This window comes from Neofelis nebulosa, chromosome 11 (genome assembly GCF_028018385.1).
Source record: "Neofelis nebulosa isolate mNeoNeb1 chromosome 11, mNeoNeb1.pri, whole genome shotgun sequence".
NCBI lineage: Eukaryota > Metazoa > Chordata > Mammalia > Carnivora > Felidae > Neofelis > Neofelis nebulosa.
Genome location: NC_080792.1, coordinates 53,576,641 through 53,592,635, shown reverse-complemented (window position 1 = coordinate 53,592,635; position 15,995 = coordinate 53,576,641). Strand labels below are relative to the sequence as shown.

General features: G+C 46.2%; 2 protein-coding genes across 2 annotated transcripts in view; both read right to left on the bottom strand.

Moving 5' to 3' along the window:
- Window positions 1-15,995, bottom strand: part of SMCHD1 (structural maintenance of chromosomes flexible hinge domain containing 1) — a 235,126-nt gene that overhangs the window by 14,645 nt on the left and 204,486 nt on the right. The window lies entirely within an intron of this gene.
- The window catches only part of EMILIN2 (elastin microfibril interfacer 2), a 51,889-nt gene that overhangs the window by 8,438 nt on the left and 27,456 nt on the right, over window positions 1-15,995 (bottom strand). Inside the window, exon 4 of the mRNA XM_058692579.1 lies at window positions 9,786-11,714. Coding sequence (XP_058548562.1) covers window positions 9,786-11,714 — 1,929 coding nt within the window. The remainder of the gene's footprint in view (window positions 1-9,785; window positions 11,715-15,995) is intronic.

The following is a 15,995-nucleotide window of genomic DNA, read 5'->3' as shown; positions in this document are numbered from 1 at the left end:
TCAGCTGTACTGAGCTATTTAGCTCATAACAGCATAAATATTGGCGACTGATTGGCTATTGATAACAGCATAAATACTGGCTATTGTGGTAAATTCTAGTGGGAGGTGGGGAGGAGGGGAAGCAGAGGAGATATAAGCAAGCCTAATATATAAACTAATGCCTACAGCTGCTACGTGATATATATAATGTCTAAATACTACATATATAATATCTGTATAGAGAGAAATCTAAAAGTAATAAATGAATTTAGAAACCTAGAGGTAAATGTCAGGGGAAAACAGCCAAAAGAATTGCACATGGCTGCCTCTGGGGAGCTAGAAGTTCCGGGGACGGGGGGGCCAGTGCCTGGTTTTATTATAAATCTCTCTGTACTATTTTATATTTTATAAAACATACTTGCAGAAGACCCTCCCTTGCGTCTACCCTTGCCATCTAGAGAAACGCACCTGCCTGCACTCTGGGTGGGTCCTCCCTTCCCTCCTCCTCACAGGGAGCCCCTGGCTCAGAGCCCTTCCTCCCAGCTGGCCTGTCTTCCCTCTGGGGGCTGCCCCATCCACTCCCTCAGGCCTCTTTCCTTGCCCCCACGGCTCCTGCCCTTTAGTCCAAGTGTATGGGGTCTCCATCCAAAATTTAAACGTAAACACGTCCCCTCCGTCCTCAATGGACTGCAGTCAGCAAAGTATAAGCCCCTCACACTGGTCCTTGTTTTCTTACCTGTTCCTACTGCACCCTCCAAACCACCGCTCTTCCTCTGAAAGCCACCGCTGTTCTCCCGGACCCCCCCACCCAGGCGCTGTCATATTCATTCACTCTCTCTCCCTCCCTCCCTCCCTCCCTCTCTCTCCTCAAAAATCTGCAATCGTCTTCCAGTGCTTATAAAATCCAATCAAATCTCCTCTGACATCCTGAGTCCCTGCCACCTGCTCCACCTCCAGTGTCCTCACTGGTGCCCAGCCCTCCTCTGAGCTTCCCTGGCCACACGCCTTTGGCTTTCAGTGTTGACGCTGCCTAAAACAGCCTCTTCCAGCACCCTCGCTTCAGTCCCGGTTCGGAGACCACCCGCTCCGGGAAGCCATCGTGGATTAGCCCAATAGAGCTTGAATAATCCTGCCTCTGAACCTTGAGGCCCTTTGAGCCTCAGAGGGCTCTTTCAATTTTTTACTATTGTTCCTGTCATGCTGGATGATGAGCAGTTGAGGACACATTTTAATGATCTTTTGTCCCCAGGGTTTGGCATAGGGCCTGGTACATGACACTGCCGACATTTAAGGGTGTGGTGAATGAATGAAGGCTGGAAGGAGGGCAGGCATCATGGGCCAGACCTTACCAGCCATTACCTTAGGCATCCTAATTCTGCCAAAAAATCATTGTCATTCTGGGGCCAAATAGGGTAATGCTGGTACACAGAGATGGTGAAGGCTCTTTTATGTCCATCACTCCCTCAACACTCAGGTTTATCACACGCAGTGGAAGGCAGAAGGAAAAGAATGAACAAATATTTCCCTTGGGCCAAATATCCCCCCCCCCCCCCAATCTCCATGGTGAGCACACCCATGCCTGGCTGGGGGCAACTGACTGCTCTGAGACAACCTGTCACCTCACGCAATGCTGCCCTGGGTGCAGTCATTTCCCCCAGCCCCTGCTCCCCCATCTCATGCCAGGTGTTTCCAATGTATACGCATTTGTTACAAAGCTGTAACACAGACTGGACAGCATTTTGCTCATTCTGGAAAGATCACTCCTGGCAGCGGATGGCTTTCTGAACTCAACATGTGTTTCCAATTCAGAGAATGACCATTTGAACCTCGTTCTCCCGGAGAGCCCAGAGTTGCTGCCCTTGTGGTTAAGGCGTGAGGCTCACGCAGGAAGGGACGGCACGGCCCCACGGGTGCTGCCTCGGTCCGGGAACCTGCCCCAGGCTCCAGTCCTGATGCGCCCGTGTGGCCTCAGGCAGGGCCACAGCCTTCCCCCCGAAGACGGAGAGGGACCCGGGGAGGGAAGGCCGCTGCTTCTCCTCTAGAGTCTATCTTACTAAAAGCCAATTTCAACTTCACTGCAACAAAGACCTGCCGAAGAAAATCCACCCTAATCCTCGAGCTGCTAAGAACGTGTGTCTGGCTCCCCTGACAGGCTGTCTCTGCCTCCTGTCAAGGAAGCCTGAAGGGAGGCCGGCGGCCACGGGAGAGTAAACTGCAAGCATGAGGGCCCTTAGGTGTGCCTGGCAGCGTGGTGGGGTCTTGTTACACTGCCAGAGGCCGGGGGACAGACGGTGACCCCGGGTGTCAGAGGCTGTGCCCGGGACCCCGGCCGTGCAAAAGCCACTGACCCCTCCTACCTCATCCACCCCGTCCATTAAACGGGCGGCTCCACGGCGCCCTCTCGTCAACCAGGCAGAACTGGGTGCCAGCGAGACAGAGCGAGGGCGCGGGTGCTCATCCCTAACGGGGACACACGGCGCAGGCGCCAAGTCCGGCTGAGGGGGTATCCGATCTCCCGGGAAGCCGGGGTGCACCTGCAGGCCCCAGCCGGCAACAACGCGACCTCCTTCCCGGAGGCCATCAAGACTTGGGATTTCTACAAAAATCCTTCCAAAGGCCGACATGCGTCCGGCAAAGCCGGTAGACCTTCACACTGCGCGCCCATGAGAATGGGGCTGCCTGGAGGAAGCGGCTGCTCCTGCTCCCCGCAGAAAGGCTGAGGTGCAAGGGCAAGGGCGGCGGAGGGGAGGGGGTGGAGGGCCGCAGGTGTGCTCAGGGCTGAGGAGTCAACCTACAGAAAACCAGACTTGTTCTGACGACACCTGAAGGGAAACCAGGTCTTCGCGGGAATGACTCTACTCGGAGCAAATGGTGACCCGGAAGGTGTTGTGGTTTGGGCTGGAACGAAAGAAAGCCTCAGCGCCTACGAGGAGGGCTGTGTTGCTTACACCACGGAGGGGACAATGAGTCCCCACGTGACCCACACAAGCAGCCCCGGAATCGGGCTAAACAGCGAAAACGGCTCTGCATTTCTGAAAAGTACAACCTAGAGAACACGGAGATACAGACAGCTGTACAAATACATCTGAAGTGGGAAGGAATCTGCAATCACAGAATCTCAGGGTTGGGTGGGCAGGGGTTCTCACCTAGCTGAGCCTCAGCATCGCTTGGGAATTTTTTTGTTGTAGAATTTCACAACCTGATTCTAAAATCTCTGCGGAAACGCACAGGGTCTACACTCCCCGGTTTTAAGACCTAGGCAAAGCTGCATACTCAAGACTAGAGCATGTCTCAACAACTACAACAGAGTCCCCAGGTGAACTAGCACACACGCTGTCCATGTTTGTTGCTGGTGCGGTGTCCAAGTCATGGCTTTCCTTCTCTCTCCTCTTCTTTCCTCCTTGTTTCTCCCCTTCTTTTGGGCACAGTTCTCCCTGGGTGGTTATATCCTGCTGCCTTTGAGGTGGCCTTCCTTCTTCTTCTGGGACCAGAGCTAGGGGGGTTTGTTTTGTTTTAATAACAAATTTAATTGCAAGTTCCTGGGTCTCACCTCATCCCTGTTGAGTAGGAATCTCCTGAGTGAGCCCAGGAGTTCTTATTTTTCTAAAGCTCCCAGAGGATTTTTGCATGCAGCTATGGGACACCTCAGCCCTGAGAATACCATGGTTCTAAATTCAATGGTTAAGATGCAGAAAGGCAGCCGCAACTTACCCCCACCAAAGGGCATTACGAACCCCAGATGCCCGCAGGGTGTAAGGGAGCACATTGCAGGGGTCAGGATGGTCTGAGTATATGCAGTTTATTTTAGGCGTTAGATATTTCTAAAACCCTGACTTGGTCCATCATGCCATCTTGGACCTAAACTGGCCCAAACCCAGCCGATTTCAAGTTGAGGGCATGACTGTGGCATCAGGCCACTCTTCCCCTGGCCAGGTTTTATGGTTAAATATTTAGAAAATCCATGCTTTTTCATTCTTGTAGCATAGCTTGAATTAAGCAACTTGACAAAGATGGGATTCCTAAATCTCTAACACAACTAAATGAAATGTTGTGCTTAGTATAATTCAAGTTATAAGAGAAACAGCCCTCAGACTTGAGCAGAAGAGAGAGTGGGGGGGGGGGGGCGGGATTTGAAAAAGGAAGTGATACTCCTGTCACTAGAGTCTGTTGAAACAACATCATGGCATCTAGGCGGGCATGTCCCTTCTTGGAACAGTGACGTAGGGAAAGAGAGCTTCCCTGATGCACAGAAATATTCCTCTGCCCACCATCTCCACCCAGCGGGAGCCCCAGGTGTTTCAACACCAGGAAGTCCCCTCTCTCCTACTGTAAGCAGAAATGCTGGAGTCCAGCCAGGGCTCAGCGTCTGTGTCACACAAGAAGGCTGGGATGTGCCGCCTGTCAGAGAGGGCAGCCAGCCACAGCCTTGCTGACAACACTCGTTACAGGCCAGGGCAATCCTCAGGCCCAGGCAGGAAAAGACGCCTTTCACTCATGCAGGGAGCAGACCCTGGAGCTGCCCGCCACAGAGGAACTCCTGCCCCACAAGATGCTGACCAAGGGAAATGGAGGGGGTGCTGGCCAGAAGCACAGTGCCCCACCCACGCATGACAATGGGAGTGAGCGTGCCCAGGCAGACAGCCAAACCGTTATGGCCACATCAGACAGAAGGACAAAGGACTTAAGAACCACCTTGTCATTTGGAACCTAACTTATCCCCAAGTGCTGAGCTCTTTTTTTTTTTTAATGTTTATTTTTTAGAGAGAGAGAGTGAGCGTGAGTGGGAGAGGGGCAGAGAAAGGGGGACAGAGGATCTGAAGCAGGCTCTGTACTGACAGCAGAGAGCTTGGTGTATTGCTCGAACTGACGAACCGTGAGATCATGACCTGAGCCGAAGTTGGACACTTAACTGACTGAACTGCCCAAGTACCCCAGTGCTGAGCCTCTTGTCAACAAAAGTATTTGAATGTGAATCCTGAATGCCAGGGAGGGGAGATTTCTAGGCTTTTTACACTTTCTACTTGCCCCCCAATTTAAAGAAAAAGAAAGGTAAGGTGAGAAAACCCCCACTGGCTATCTAGAGCATTCCACAGAGCAGCCAGGAGCCGGACACCCAGGGGTCTCCATCCATGTCTGCTGTGTGAACAGGCTGCTCTGACTCCTTTGAGGCTGGATGCCTGGGGGTTTGTAGAAGAAAAAGGGAGAAAAGTGCAGCCATGAGCAGATTAAACATTATAGGGGTCAGAGGATTAAAATAATAGGTAATACTGATTGAATAAATACGAGGGGCCAGGCACTATTTAATACTCCACTCTTTATGAGTATTAATCCTCTTTAAGCAAACTTTTTGAGATCAGCGTCATTATTATTTCCAAGTAACAGATGCAGAAAGTGAGGTAATTAGGTAGATAAATAACTTGCCCAAAGTCCCAGAGAAAGCATGGAAGTAGCTAGGATGGCAAAGCTGAGAAATAATAAGCACTTCCTGGCTCAAAATCCTCTGATCAACATTGGGAAAAAAGGGGCGGGGCGGGGGGGGTGCCTGGGTGGCTCAGTCGGTTAAGCGACCAACTTCGGCTCAGGTCATAATCCTGAGGTTCTTGAGTTCAAGCCCTGCCTCCAGCTCTGTGCTGACAGCTCTAGCCAGTTTCAGATTCTGTGTCTCCCTCTCTCTCTGCCCCTCCCCCGCTTGCACTCTGTATCTCTCTCTCTCAAAAATAAACATTAAAAAAAAAATTAAAATCCTCTGATCGTTTCTCATCGTACTTAAAATTCAAATCCTTTACCATAGCCTATAAAATCCTACATGACCTGGTTCCTTCCTGACTTCAATGCCCAGGACTTCCCACCCTCCCCTTGTTCATATACATTCTGCGTTTTTCAAACAGGACAAACTCATTACTGCCTCAGGGACTTTGAACATGCTGATCCCACTGCTTGGACCACTTCCCACAGGTCTCTGCAAAGCCCTGCAATGAAGTAACCTCCACTGAGCAACCCTCCCTGACCACTCACCTAAAATATACCACCGTCTCCTGTTCTCCATGAAATTGCTCTGTTGTGTCTTTCCTCGCAAACTGATCACTAGCCGAAATCAGATCAGCATTTAGCTTGGCTGTGCATTGTCTGTCGTCCCGCTAGAGTGACATTCACGAGGGCTGGCACTGCAGCACTAGCACACGGCTCAGTTGAGAAAGCATATGAATGAATGGGTGGGATGGAGGGGGGCTGGGAGACGGGCATCACACCCACTTTACTGAGCTGAAGGTGAGAAGGTGAGTGAAGGTTCTTCACCTTTTGGACGTTAGGCACCTCTCTGAGACCTAGATGAAAGCCATGGACTTTTTATCCAAAAAAAAAAAAAAAAAAAAAAAGCCAACATTTGCAAAGAGTTTCAAGAGTCCCTTTTAAAACCCAGGGAAGAACATTTTCAATAATGGGAGGGAGACAAAATACTCAAGGAGGGATCTACTTGAGCATCAGCTGAAGCCCCTTCTGCTCCCACACTAGCTGTCTCCTGGATAATTCAGGCCCCCTTACGGATGTTTCCAAAGAAAAGAACAGCATCTGAGAACAGGGTGGTGCACTGAGGAGAAACACCAGAGTTTGCAGCCCCGGGCCATCAATCTGGTCACTGGTCCAAACCTACGTTATGCATCCTCTTCCCTGGGCCTTTTTTCACCAAGGGAGATACAATAACTGTCATTAATATTCCTTTCCTCCCAACACATAGAAACCACATCCCCCTTCCAGAGCTGACTTGCTTTGACCAAGAGAATGGCAGAAGGAATGCCACGGCAGCTCAGCACCCAGCCTGGAAGGGGCTAGCGGTTTCCAGTTTCCTTTATGAGCCAGTCACCATGTAGTAAGTCTGACTAACCTGAGACCACCAGGCTGTGAAGAAGCCCAAGCCAGCCACATGGAGAGAGAGAAAGACAGAGAATGGCTGCATGGAGGAGGCCTGAGGGGCCAGACATGTGACGAAAGCCTTCCTGACCTTCCAGCCCAGCCAGGCCCAACTGCCAGCTGATTACAGCTGAGTGACTCAGGCTGATGCCAAATGGAGCAAAAGAACCACCACGCCAAGCTAAGCCAAGCCCTGATGAGCTCCTGATGCACAGAATAGTGGAAAATAATACATCTTTGTTGTTTTAAGCCACCAAGATTTGGGGCAGGTTGTTACATGACAATAGATAACCCATTCATACCAACCCTCCTGCTTTTCTGAGCCCATACCCAACCCTCAATTATTAGCTCCAGTAACACCTCATTCCAGAAGTTTCTCTTCTCACTCCACCTCTCTCTCTTCACTCCTCCAGCCCCTGAACTCTCAATTTCCTCAACCCTGAAGGCTTAGCTCAGGGGCTGTCTCCTCCAAGGAGCCCTCCCTGACTTCCACAGTGGCCATAGCGCTTCTCCACACACCCAGTATGCCTGTGCACACCCCATGCCCATGACCATCCCTTTGTCAGCTTGTTTGTCCCCAGACTGTTATTGTCACATGCATTGTCATCCACATAATCCACACACATAGCTCATTAACTACCACATTATAGGGGCTCAGTAAGACCTTATGAACTGAAAGAACAAACCCCTACACCACTCGCTGGACATTTACATACTATTGCATTCATTCCTTCTGCAGACCTGTGTCTCTTTACCACTGTGATGGAAAACGCCTTGAGGTTAGGGATCATGCTACTCATCTCCATGCCTCTCACAGAGTCTTGCACACAGCAGGTGCTCAGTAAATGCTCTGTTGACTTTTAACTGGTCAATGTATGGCTTTCACTGTGACCTTAACTCCAGATTCCCCCCTAGACCTCTGCTTCTCAGGCTGCAGATCTCCTAGACCTTGACACTGTATAAGGACAGAGAAGGCTCTGCTGGTTTATTTTTGGCTCTTTTCAATCAATGGAATTCTTGAAAGGCCACACATTCTACATTCATAGCAATGAATTCATTCCAAAAGGATAATCTTGTAGAAGCTACATTCTCTTTAAAGACATTCACCTCCAACTCCTACTTCAGCAGACAAAGTGTGAAAGAGTTAACACAGCTTCCCATACTGCCTGGGAGTTGCAAATCAACTGGAAATATCTGATTCAATCTGTTATTATAAAACACAGTCCAGACAGCACTGTCACCACAAGGGACAATCATTCTATGAACACACACAGTGTTGTGACCTTTACTCAACATTCCAGAGATACAGGAGCTGTGTGGGCCTGGGAGGAGGGGAGGCTTATAAACAGTGTGGTGTAGTGGGCCCAGCACTGGGGTGGAGGCCAGCTTCCTGGTCCTGGCTGGCCTGGGTACCTCCTTATCTACAAACTCCTTTTCTCTGAGAACACCCAAAGCATTTTCCCACCTGACTACTTCAGATCCTCCAGCTTCCCGGGGACCTGACCATGACTCTCCCCAGCCAGGCCCGTGCTCAACTGCCCCTCATGTTTCAGCCCTCCGCTCCTTGGGTTTTATGACTCAGCTTAGACATAAAACCCTATAGGCTCACTCCAGGCCATGACATCTCAGCTCAGTGTTGGGGGTCTTTGTCACCTGGAGCTGAGCAAGGTGGAAAAGGTGGTAAAATCCCAAAGGGGAAGAGAGGAGAAAACAGGGAGAGGGCAGGTCAGGAAGTAGGGTCCTTCTGGGCATACAGCTGGCCCTCAACAAGTCCTTTTGGAACCAGTAAGTCTGCATTCAACTCTCGGACACACGAAGGAGATGTGTGCTGGACTGGAAAACAATTCTTGGATGCAGCCCACCCAGGGTTCTCGTTCTGGCCCTGCCACTCCCTAGATGTGTGCCCCTGGGTACACTTCCCCTTGGGAAAGCAGAGGTTGTTGTGGGGCTCTATGACATGGCCTGAGGGAACTAGCCCAGTGCTGGTCCCCAGAAAGTGCTCAATAAGTGTGAACTCACACTTTCCCTCCCTGCTTCCAATTAGAAAGGCTGTCTCATTATTGAGGCCACCTATATGAAAGAATCCAGGTATAAGAGAAGCTATGTCCTTCATGGATGATGTGCTAAACGCTCAAGGAACAAAGAAATTAACTTTGTTGAATATATTGTTTCATGTTATTAAGGAACCACTCATTCATTCATTCAACAATCATTTGCTCCGTGTCTAGTGTGCAGCAAGCATTGCCTAAACACAACTGATATGCTTCCTTGTTGTAAGCACTATACGGCTTTAAACAGTTACTGCCCCTAAAATGCTTTTTGTCCATGGTCTTTGGAAAGGAATATGACCGTATTCTATCTGCCATCATCTAGACTTCAGATTTCAGGAGACAGGAGGTGGTCCAAAGATAATGATGACAAAGATTATAATGACACCAGCAAACAAAAAGTACTGCTTATAGAGAAGTGAACAGATAAGCAAATGGGAGTCTCCCTAAGTAGCCACTGCTCCAAGTTGTTAGGCCAAAAATCTGACCCCAACTCTAAGCTCCCCAACATGACAGTATATATAGATCCACATCTTGCCCTCTTCCTCTGTGGCAAAGGAGCAGTTTCATTTTCAATTTGTTGTGGACTGATAACTTTTGTAAAATGCACAGATGGTGTGCCTGAATCCTGCAGTGATGTTAAATTGTTTTAAATAAAAGTTTCTAAATACTAACTCTCGATGTTGGTTTTTATCTCGTTGCCACTCAGCACCAGTGATTCACAAACTGGCACCAATCTACGAACCACACTTTGGGTAGCACTGATGTAGTGAACTCCACAGACCATCCAAAATCTAGCATAATGCATGCTGTGAACAAATACAAGAAATGGGATAGTAACGGGCAACTTACTTGCTGATGGCTGAAATTTGATCAGGTCCTGCAAGTCAGTAGAAATCTGGAAAACATGGCTATAGAACTGCTGGACTGAATTCTTCAGGCCAGATATGTCTCTGGAATGTGACCGGAGTGTCCCATTCATCTGCCTGACACAACTCCAGAGGCTGTTGACATGCTTGTTGAGCCCCTCCTTGATCCTCTGAAGACTTCCGGAGATGGAGTCCAGCTTGCTGCAGGCTTTCTCCATATGAGACACCCTGCTCTCAACCACAGACATGTCCCTCTGGACCCCATGTGTGTTCTCTTTACAAGTGTCCAGTTCAGAGAGGACCTGGCTCTGCAGCCGCTGCCACCTCTCCTCCAGGTGGCTGCAGCAATGAGCCATGGGGTCCTGGGGAGACGGGAGGGGCTCCACCGTCCTTTCCTTCTCACCCCCCTTAGAGAACCCCCCCACTGCAGCATTTTTACCTTCTCTACAACTGCTTAACTCCTTCTGGAGATGATTCACATCGTCTTCTGTGTGGTTTAGTTGAGAATAAAGAAAACTAAAATCCTGTTGAAGTTTCTGGATGCTACGTTCGGTTTCTTGAAACTTCCTATGCATTGTGTCATTCAGAGATTTCAAAAGGTTCAAACTATCACCTGCTATGTGGTCTTCTCCGTTTGGCAAAGTATCTTCTATCCCATGAGGCTCTCCCTGAAAGTTCTGCAGGCAAATATCCTCAACAACTTGAACTTTGCTCTTTAGGTGGTTTAACTCTATCATGACCTGTTTGCTCCCAGCCCCTGACACACCTGGCAGGGCTGAGGCTGGGGGAATGAGTTCTGCATCAGTGCTATTGGCCACCTCCAGGAGAACACTCCCCAGGCGCTCTTCCAGAGACTGGATTTTCTGATCAAGAAGTTGCTTCAAGTCATCTACCTCACCATTAATGGTCCCCCGAAGGGTTTCTTCAATGTAGAAGCAATGTTCTTCCGCATTCCTTTCTGTCACATTGATCCTCGCATCTAGTTCATTCCATCGTGCATCAAAGTCCACATCTGGCTCTGGAACTACAAGGCGGTCAAATTCATTGTCCAGGCGTGCATTCAGCATTCTGGTGGCTTCAGCAACCCTTTCAATTTTCTGGTCTAACATCTTGATCTGTGGCCCAAAGTCACCATTCTTTTCACTATTACAGCAGTTGGACCGAACTGAAGGATCTTGTACCCGGTCTCGAAGATCGTTTATTTCTTTTTTCAGGTTTGTTTCCTTCTCTCCTATTAGCTCAATCACTCCCAGGTAGCTGCTCCCATAATCATCACACTGCTGCTGGAGACCAATCAGCTTGTACTCACATGAGTTCTTCAGGTCGGCCAGCTTTCTGTCCATTCCTTCCATGAGCTCCTCTCTCAGGGCCTCAATCTTACTATCAACATAGGCTTGGTAGAGTTCATTGGTCGTCATGGTCACCGTAGGGCCCTGGGCAGCCTCCTGGAGCTGTTTGAGCTGTCCTTCATACCCCTTCACTTTCCCATCCAGCTCTTCCAGCTTGTCACTCTTGGTCTTCAGAGCATCCTTGACCTCGGCCAATTCGGATTTGATGTCCTTCATGCCAGATTCCTTATTGTTGAGGACATCAGGAAGCTGGACAGTTTCTGTGTCTCCACCAATGGCACTGTCAGGCACTGGCTGGGGATGCAGATTACTGAGCCATGATGCCAGCATTTTGCTGGCATCATCCTGAACGGCATGTTTGAGGTTTTCGTTCACTCCAGCAATGGAAGACTGGAGATCAAGAACTGTTCTTGTGAGTCGGAGAACCTTCTCCTCAAGCACCTGGATTTTTTTTTCCTGAAGTTCTTGCGCCCCCTCTTTCGGATCTATGACTTGACTTGGTTCTGTGGCACGAGTTGGTGGCAAAATCTTCTTGGGCTCTGAGACTTGGCTTGGTTCATTATCTGTTACAAAGAAAGAGTTGGACATGACTTAACAAGTTCTACCTTTTCCCATTTTCTGCAAAGACAATAAACAGGGTACTTAAGGAATGCACTTAAACCTTCACTTATAGATCCCCTCTCACCATAGGCAATTATTGTGGTAGAGAGAAAAAGACTATGGCCTTTGAGTCAAATAGGCCTCCCTTTGCATTCTGGCTCTGTTGTTTACTGTCTGCCCTGGAGCAAGTTAATTAACTTCTGTGAACAATAATCCCCTCATCTATGAAGCAGAGGTACTATCTTCCCTTTTAGGGTTGTTGGGAGAATATGTAGTACATGGTACATAGTAGGTAGTCCATGGTCTCTTTCACTCTAAAGGGAAATTTTTTTTTAAGTTTATTTATTTTTGAGAGAGAGAGAGAGACAGACAGACAGACAGACAGACAGACAAAGAATCCCAAGCAGGTCCCAAACTACCAGTGCAGACCCCAACACGGGACTCGATCTCACAAACTGTGAGATCATTACCTGAGTCCAAATCAGGGTGTTCAACCAACTGAGTACCCACATGCCCCTAAAGGGAAATATTCTTAATCGACTTTGTCATATGAACACATCATTCTCACATTAGTGAGCTGCAGCCACACCCCAATGATTGACTACATACTGTAAAACCACAAGAAGCCACTTTAGTGATATCCACCCATTAGTTGTTGGGTGATATGATATCATATTAAGCAGTCAATTATCCTCCAAGCAACTCCTAAATGTTATTTTACTTTTGTTAGCATCGCTATGCTAACAAAGTCTCATAGACATTGTTTAGCACTGTTATGCAGTTGGGGAAACTAAAAGCTAAAGAGGGAAAAAGTAGTGACTCTACTGTCACCTCCTAACAATAAAGCCATGTGGTCACATATACTAAGATTCACTAAACCAAAGAATATAAACATTGACTTTTTGATAATCCTACTCTGAGAAATATACTTCCAAGGAAATAGTCCAAAAGAAATAAAAAAAAGTTAATAAGGATGACTGTGATGAGTCCTAAAATGAAAATAAAGTGATAGATACAGAGATAGATGAACTAACCAAAAACAAAATTATTGAAACGTGAGGCAGTAGGAACCTGGAAGCAAACCACACCCCTGAACTCACAGTAGGATGCAAGGAATACTAGAAAGGGGCTAACATCGACAAGCCTGGAGATGATACAGAGACTATCATAAGGGATGGAAAAAAATCAAACATAACATAGAGACTGCAATGAAATAAAATGCATTAAGGTACACTGAACAAGCGCTAGAAGTAAATGTAGAATGTTGTAGATATTTGACTTTAACGTTGTTTTTTCCTCCCCTAAACTTTTGCACACAACCATAACAACAGCTATTATTCATGAAAATCAGCTTTGTGGTCAAATCAAGACTGGAAGTCAGATGGCCAAACTCTCAAGCAGAGAACTATAAAGAACACCTTATTTTCCACACTGAAAAATGTATTCTACCTCAAGACACCAGGAGGAAAAAACAAGTTGTTGAATCACTTACGAATGAAATGCCTTTCTGAGCAAAGGAAATAAAAGCAAAGGGCAGGAGAAGAGGGAAGATCAGCACATGAGGAAATGCTTCTTCTACATATTCCTGGTGACTGTGGAAATTGCTACAACTTTTTGGAAGGATAACTTGGCAGTAAGCATCAAAATCTCAGGATCCCTTTGCCCCAACAATTACACTTCTAGAAGTTTATTCAAGTAAATAATCAGAGATGAATCCAAAATAGTAACAGGAAAAAAATGTTTACTTAAATACTATCTATAAAAAACTACCAACAACCTAAGTGACCAATAGTAGGGGACTGTGTTCAAATAATCACACTCTCAAAGCCATTAAATGATATTGTAAACTATTTAATGAATGGTTGTTCATTATAGATTAAGTGTAAAAATTAGTTCTAAAAGTGTATGTTCTTTACAATGATAGTGGATTAAGGATAAGCATTTCCTTTCATTGCCTTCTGAAATCCCACTAAAATGGCAAAACAAAACAAAAAACAGAATCATGTCACATATAAAAATTAGGAATCAGAATGGTTTTGGGCATTTTAACAGCTGCATTGGAAGCTAGAAGAAAAGGGAGTGATGCTTTCAAAATTCTAAAGGAAAATTATTTGCAATCTAGAACTCTAAAGTAGAATAAAAATATTTTCAGACTATAAAATATTAGAAAGTGTACATCCCATACAATCTTCTCATAAAACTACTGGAGAATGTGCTCTACCAAAACAAGGGAGTACATTGAGAACAATCAAGGAGTATAGGAAACAGGGAATCGGTGGGAGGGAAACAAGGAAGATCACAGGCTGGCAGCTGTGAACAAGGAAAAGAGGATGACCAGTCCTGGTGGGGATTGCTCCAGGAAGGTGAAACTGATATGTCTGAACATAATGAGAGGACATCTAAATAATCACCCTGAGGACAGTTTGGGTTAAAATAGGGACAAAGACATAAAAAAAAAACAAGCAAAGGGAAATATAAAACAATCACTAACTCTAAAGAAACCAAAAAGCTATATAGGAAAGCCAACAGATTCATAGCATACTACATAGCTCAGCTGTACATATTATCTACCTAGTTACCACAATGTAAATAATAAGTATTAAATAAATTAAAAATCTGGTATAAACGGTATGGAAAGGATGAGGGTATAGGAGCCATGTGCTGGAAAGCAGATGAAAAGGAGTCATAATTTCACCTTCCATAATGAGAAGTCAATAGATATGGAGGTTGGGGAGCCTGGATGGCTCAGTAGGTTAAACATCTGACTCTTGATTTTGGCTGAGATCATGATCTCATAGTTCATGAGTTCAAGCCCTGCCGCAGGCTCTGCTTGGGATTTTCTCCCCCTCTCTGCCCCTCCACCACTCACACACACATGGTACGCACGCACACGCGCGCTCTCTCTCTCAAGATAAAATAAAATAAATAAACTTGAAAAATAGATATGGAGGTAAATTCCAAAAGACCATCTAAAGAGTTTAAAGTAATTACCCCTGGGAAGGGAAAGGGGGGGAGAAAGGGAGGTCACTGCTTTCCTAATAGTCCTTTTAAAGCTATTCAACTCTTATGGGTTTAAACTTGTATAAAATAAAAATAAAACAAAAGTAACCTATTATGATCCAACAGATCCCCTTCATGTGAGCCCATCATAGTACCTATCAGGACATATTGCAATTACATGTCCGATGTTTGCCTTTCATGAGTTCAGGGACTGTCTGCCTTGTTTTTCACTTTTCCCAAGTGTCTAGTATAGAGCCTGCCAGATAAAGAAGCTCAATAAACATGTGTGGGATGAATAAGTGAATTTTCCTTAACGACATGTACAAGCGGATATAGGAAGGAGAGTAATGTGTGATAACAAAATGTTAGCAGTGAGATTATGTGTAACTAGATATTCCCCTAGACTTTATAAAGATTCTATAATTGATATATATTACTTGTGTCATAGAAATTATTTTAAAATCTATTTTACAAACAATATGGGGAAACACTACAAGTTTCAAAATTGACAATACTTCATGGGAAAACATAATCATTTCAAGACAACTTAAACATCGAATTGGTAAGAAAATCTAGGTTACATTTATTCTCACTCAACTTAAAAAAGAGGAAAGATAAAGTGACATAGAATAAAAGGACAGAAAATTTTTAGCCATAAAAGTCATTCTCTTGATGTTATAATTAAAAGCAAAGGTGAAAATTATCATTGCTTTCTTATTCACTGAATTTGTGCTACTCCAAAAAAATTCACAAACAAATTTAAGAACAACTTCACTGGATACATCGAACTTGGGGCTTACCTTTGCAAATCTCTCTCCCCAAACAGAATGAGGATGATTCTGATACACCTATTTTTTTTTTAATGTTTATTTATTTTTGAGAGAGAGACAGAGACAGAGACAGAATGTGAGCACGGGAGGGGCAGAGAGAGAGGGAGACACAGAATCTGAAGCAGGCTCCAGACTCTATGCTGTCAGCACAGAGCCAGACGCGGGGCTCGAACCCATGAACCACGGGATCATGACCTGAGCTGAAGTTGACACTCAACCGACTGAACCACCCAAGCGCCCCTGATTCACCTATTTTTAAAACAACAATTAGTTTCTTCAAATTCAGATCTATGGGAGCTTGTAGACAAAAAGTAAAAACAAAACATCGCTACATATGAATCTCTTCGCATCTGTGCCCACACTACCCCAGTCTGAAACCATCAGCCTCCCCTACGCTGATTGCCAAATCCTTTG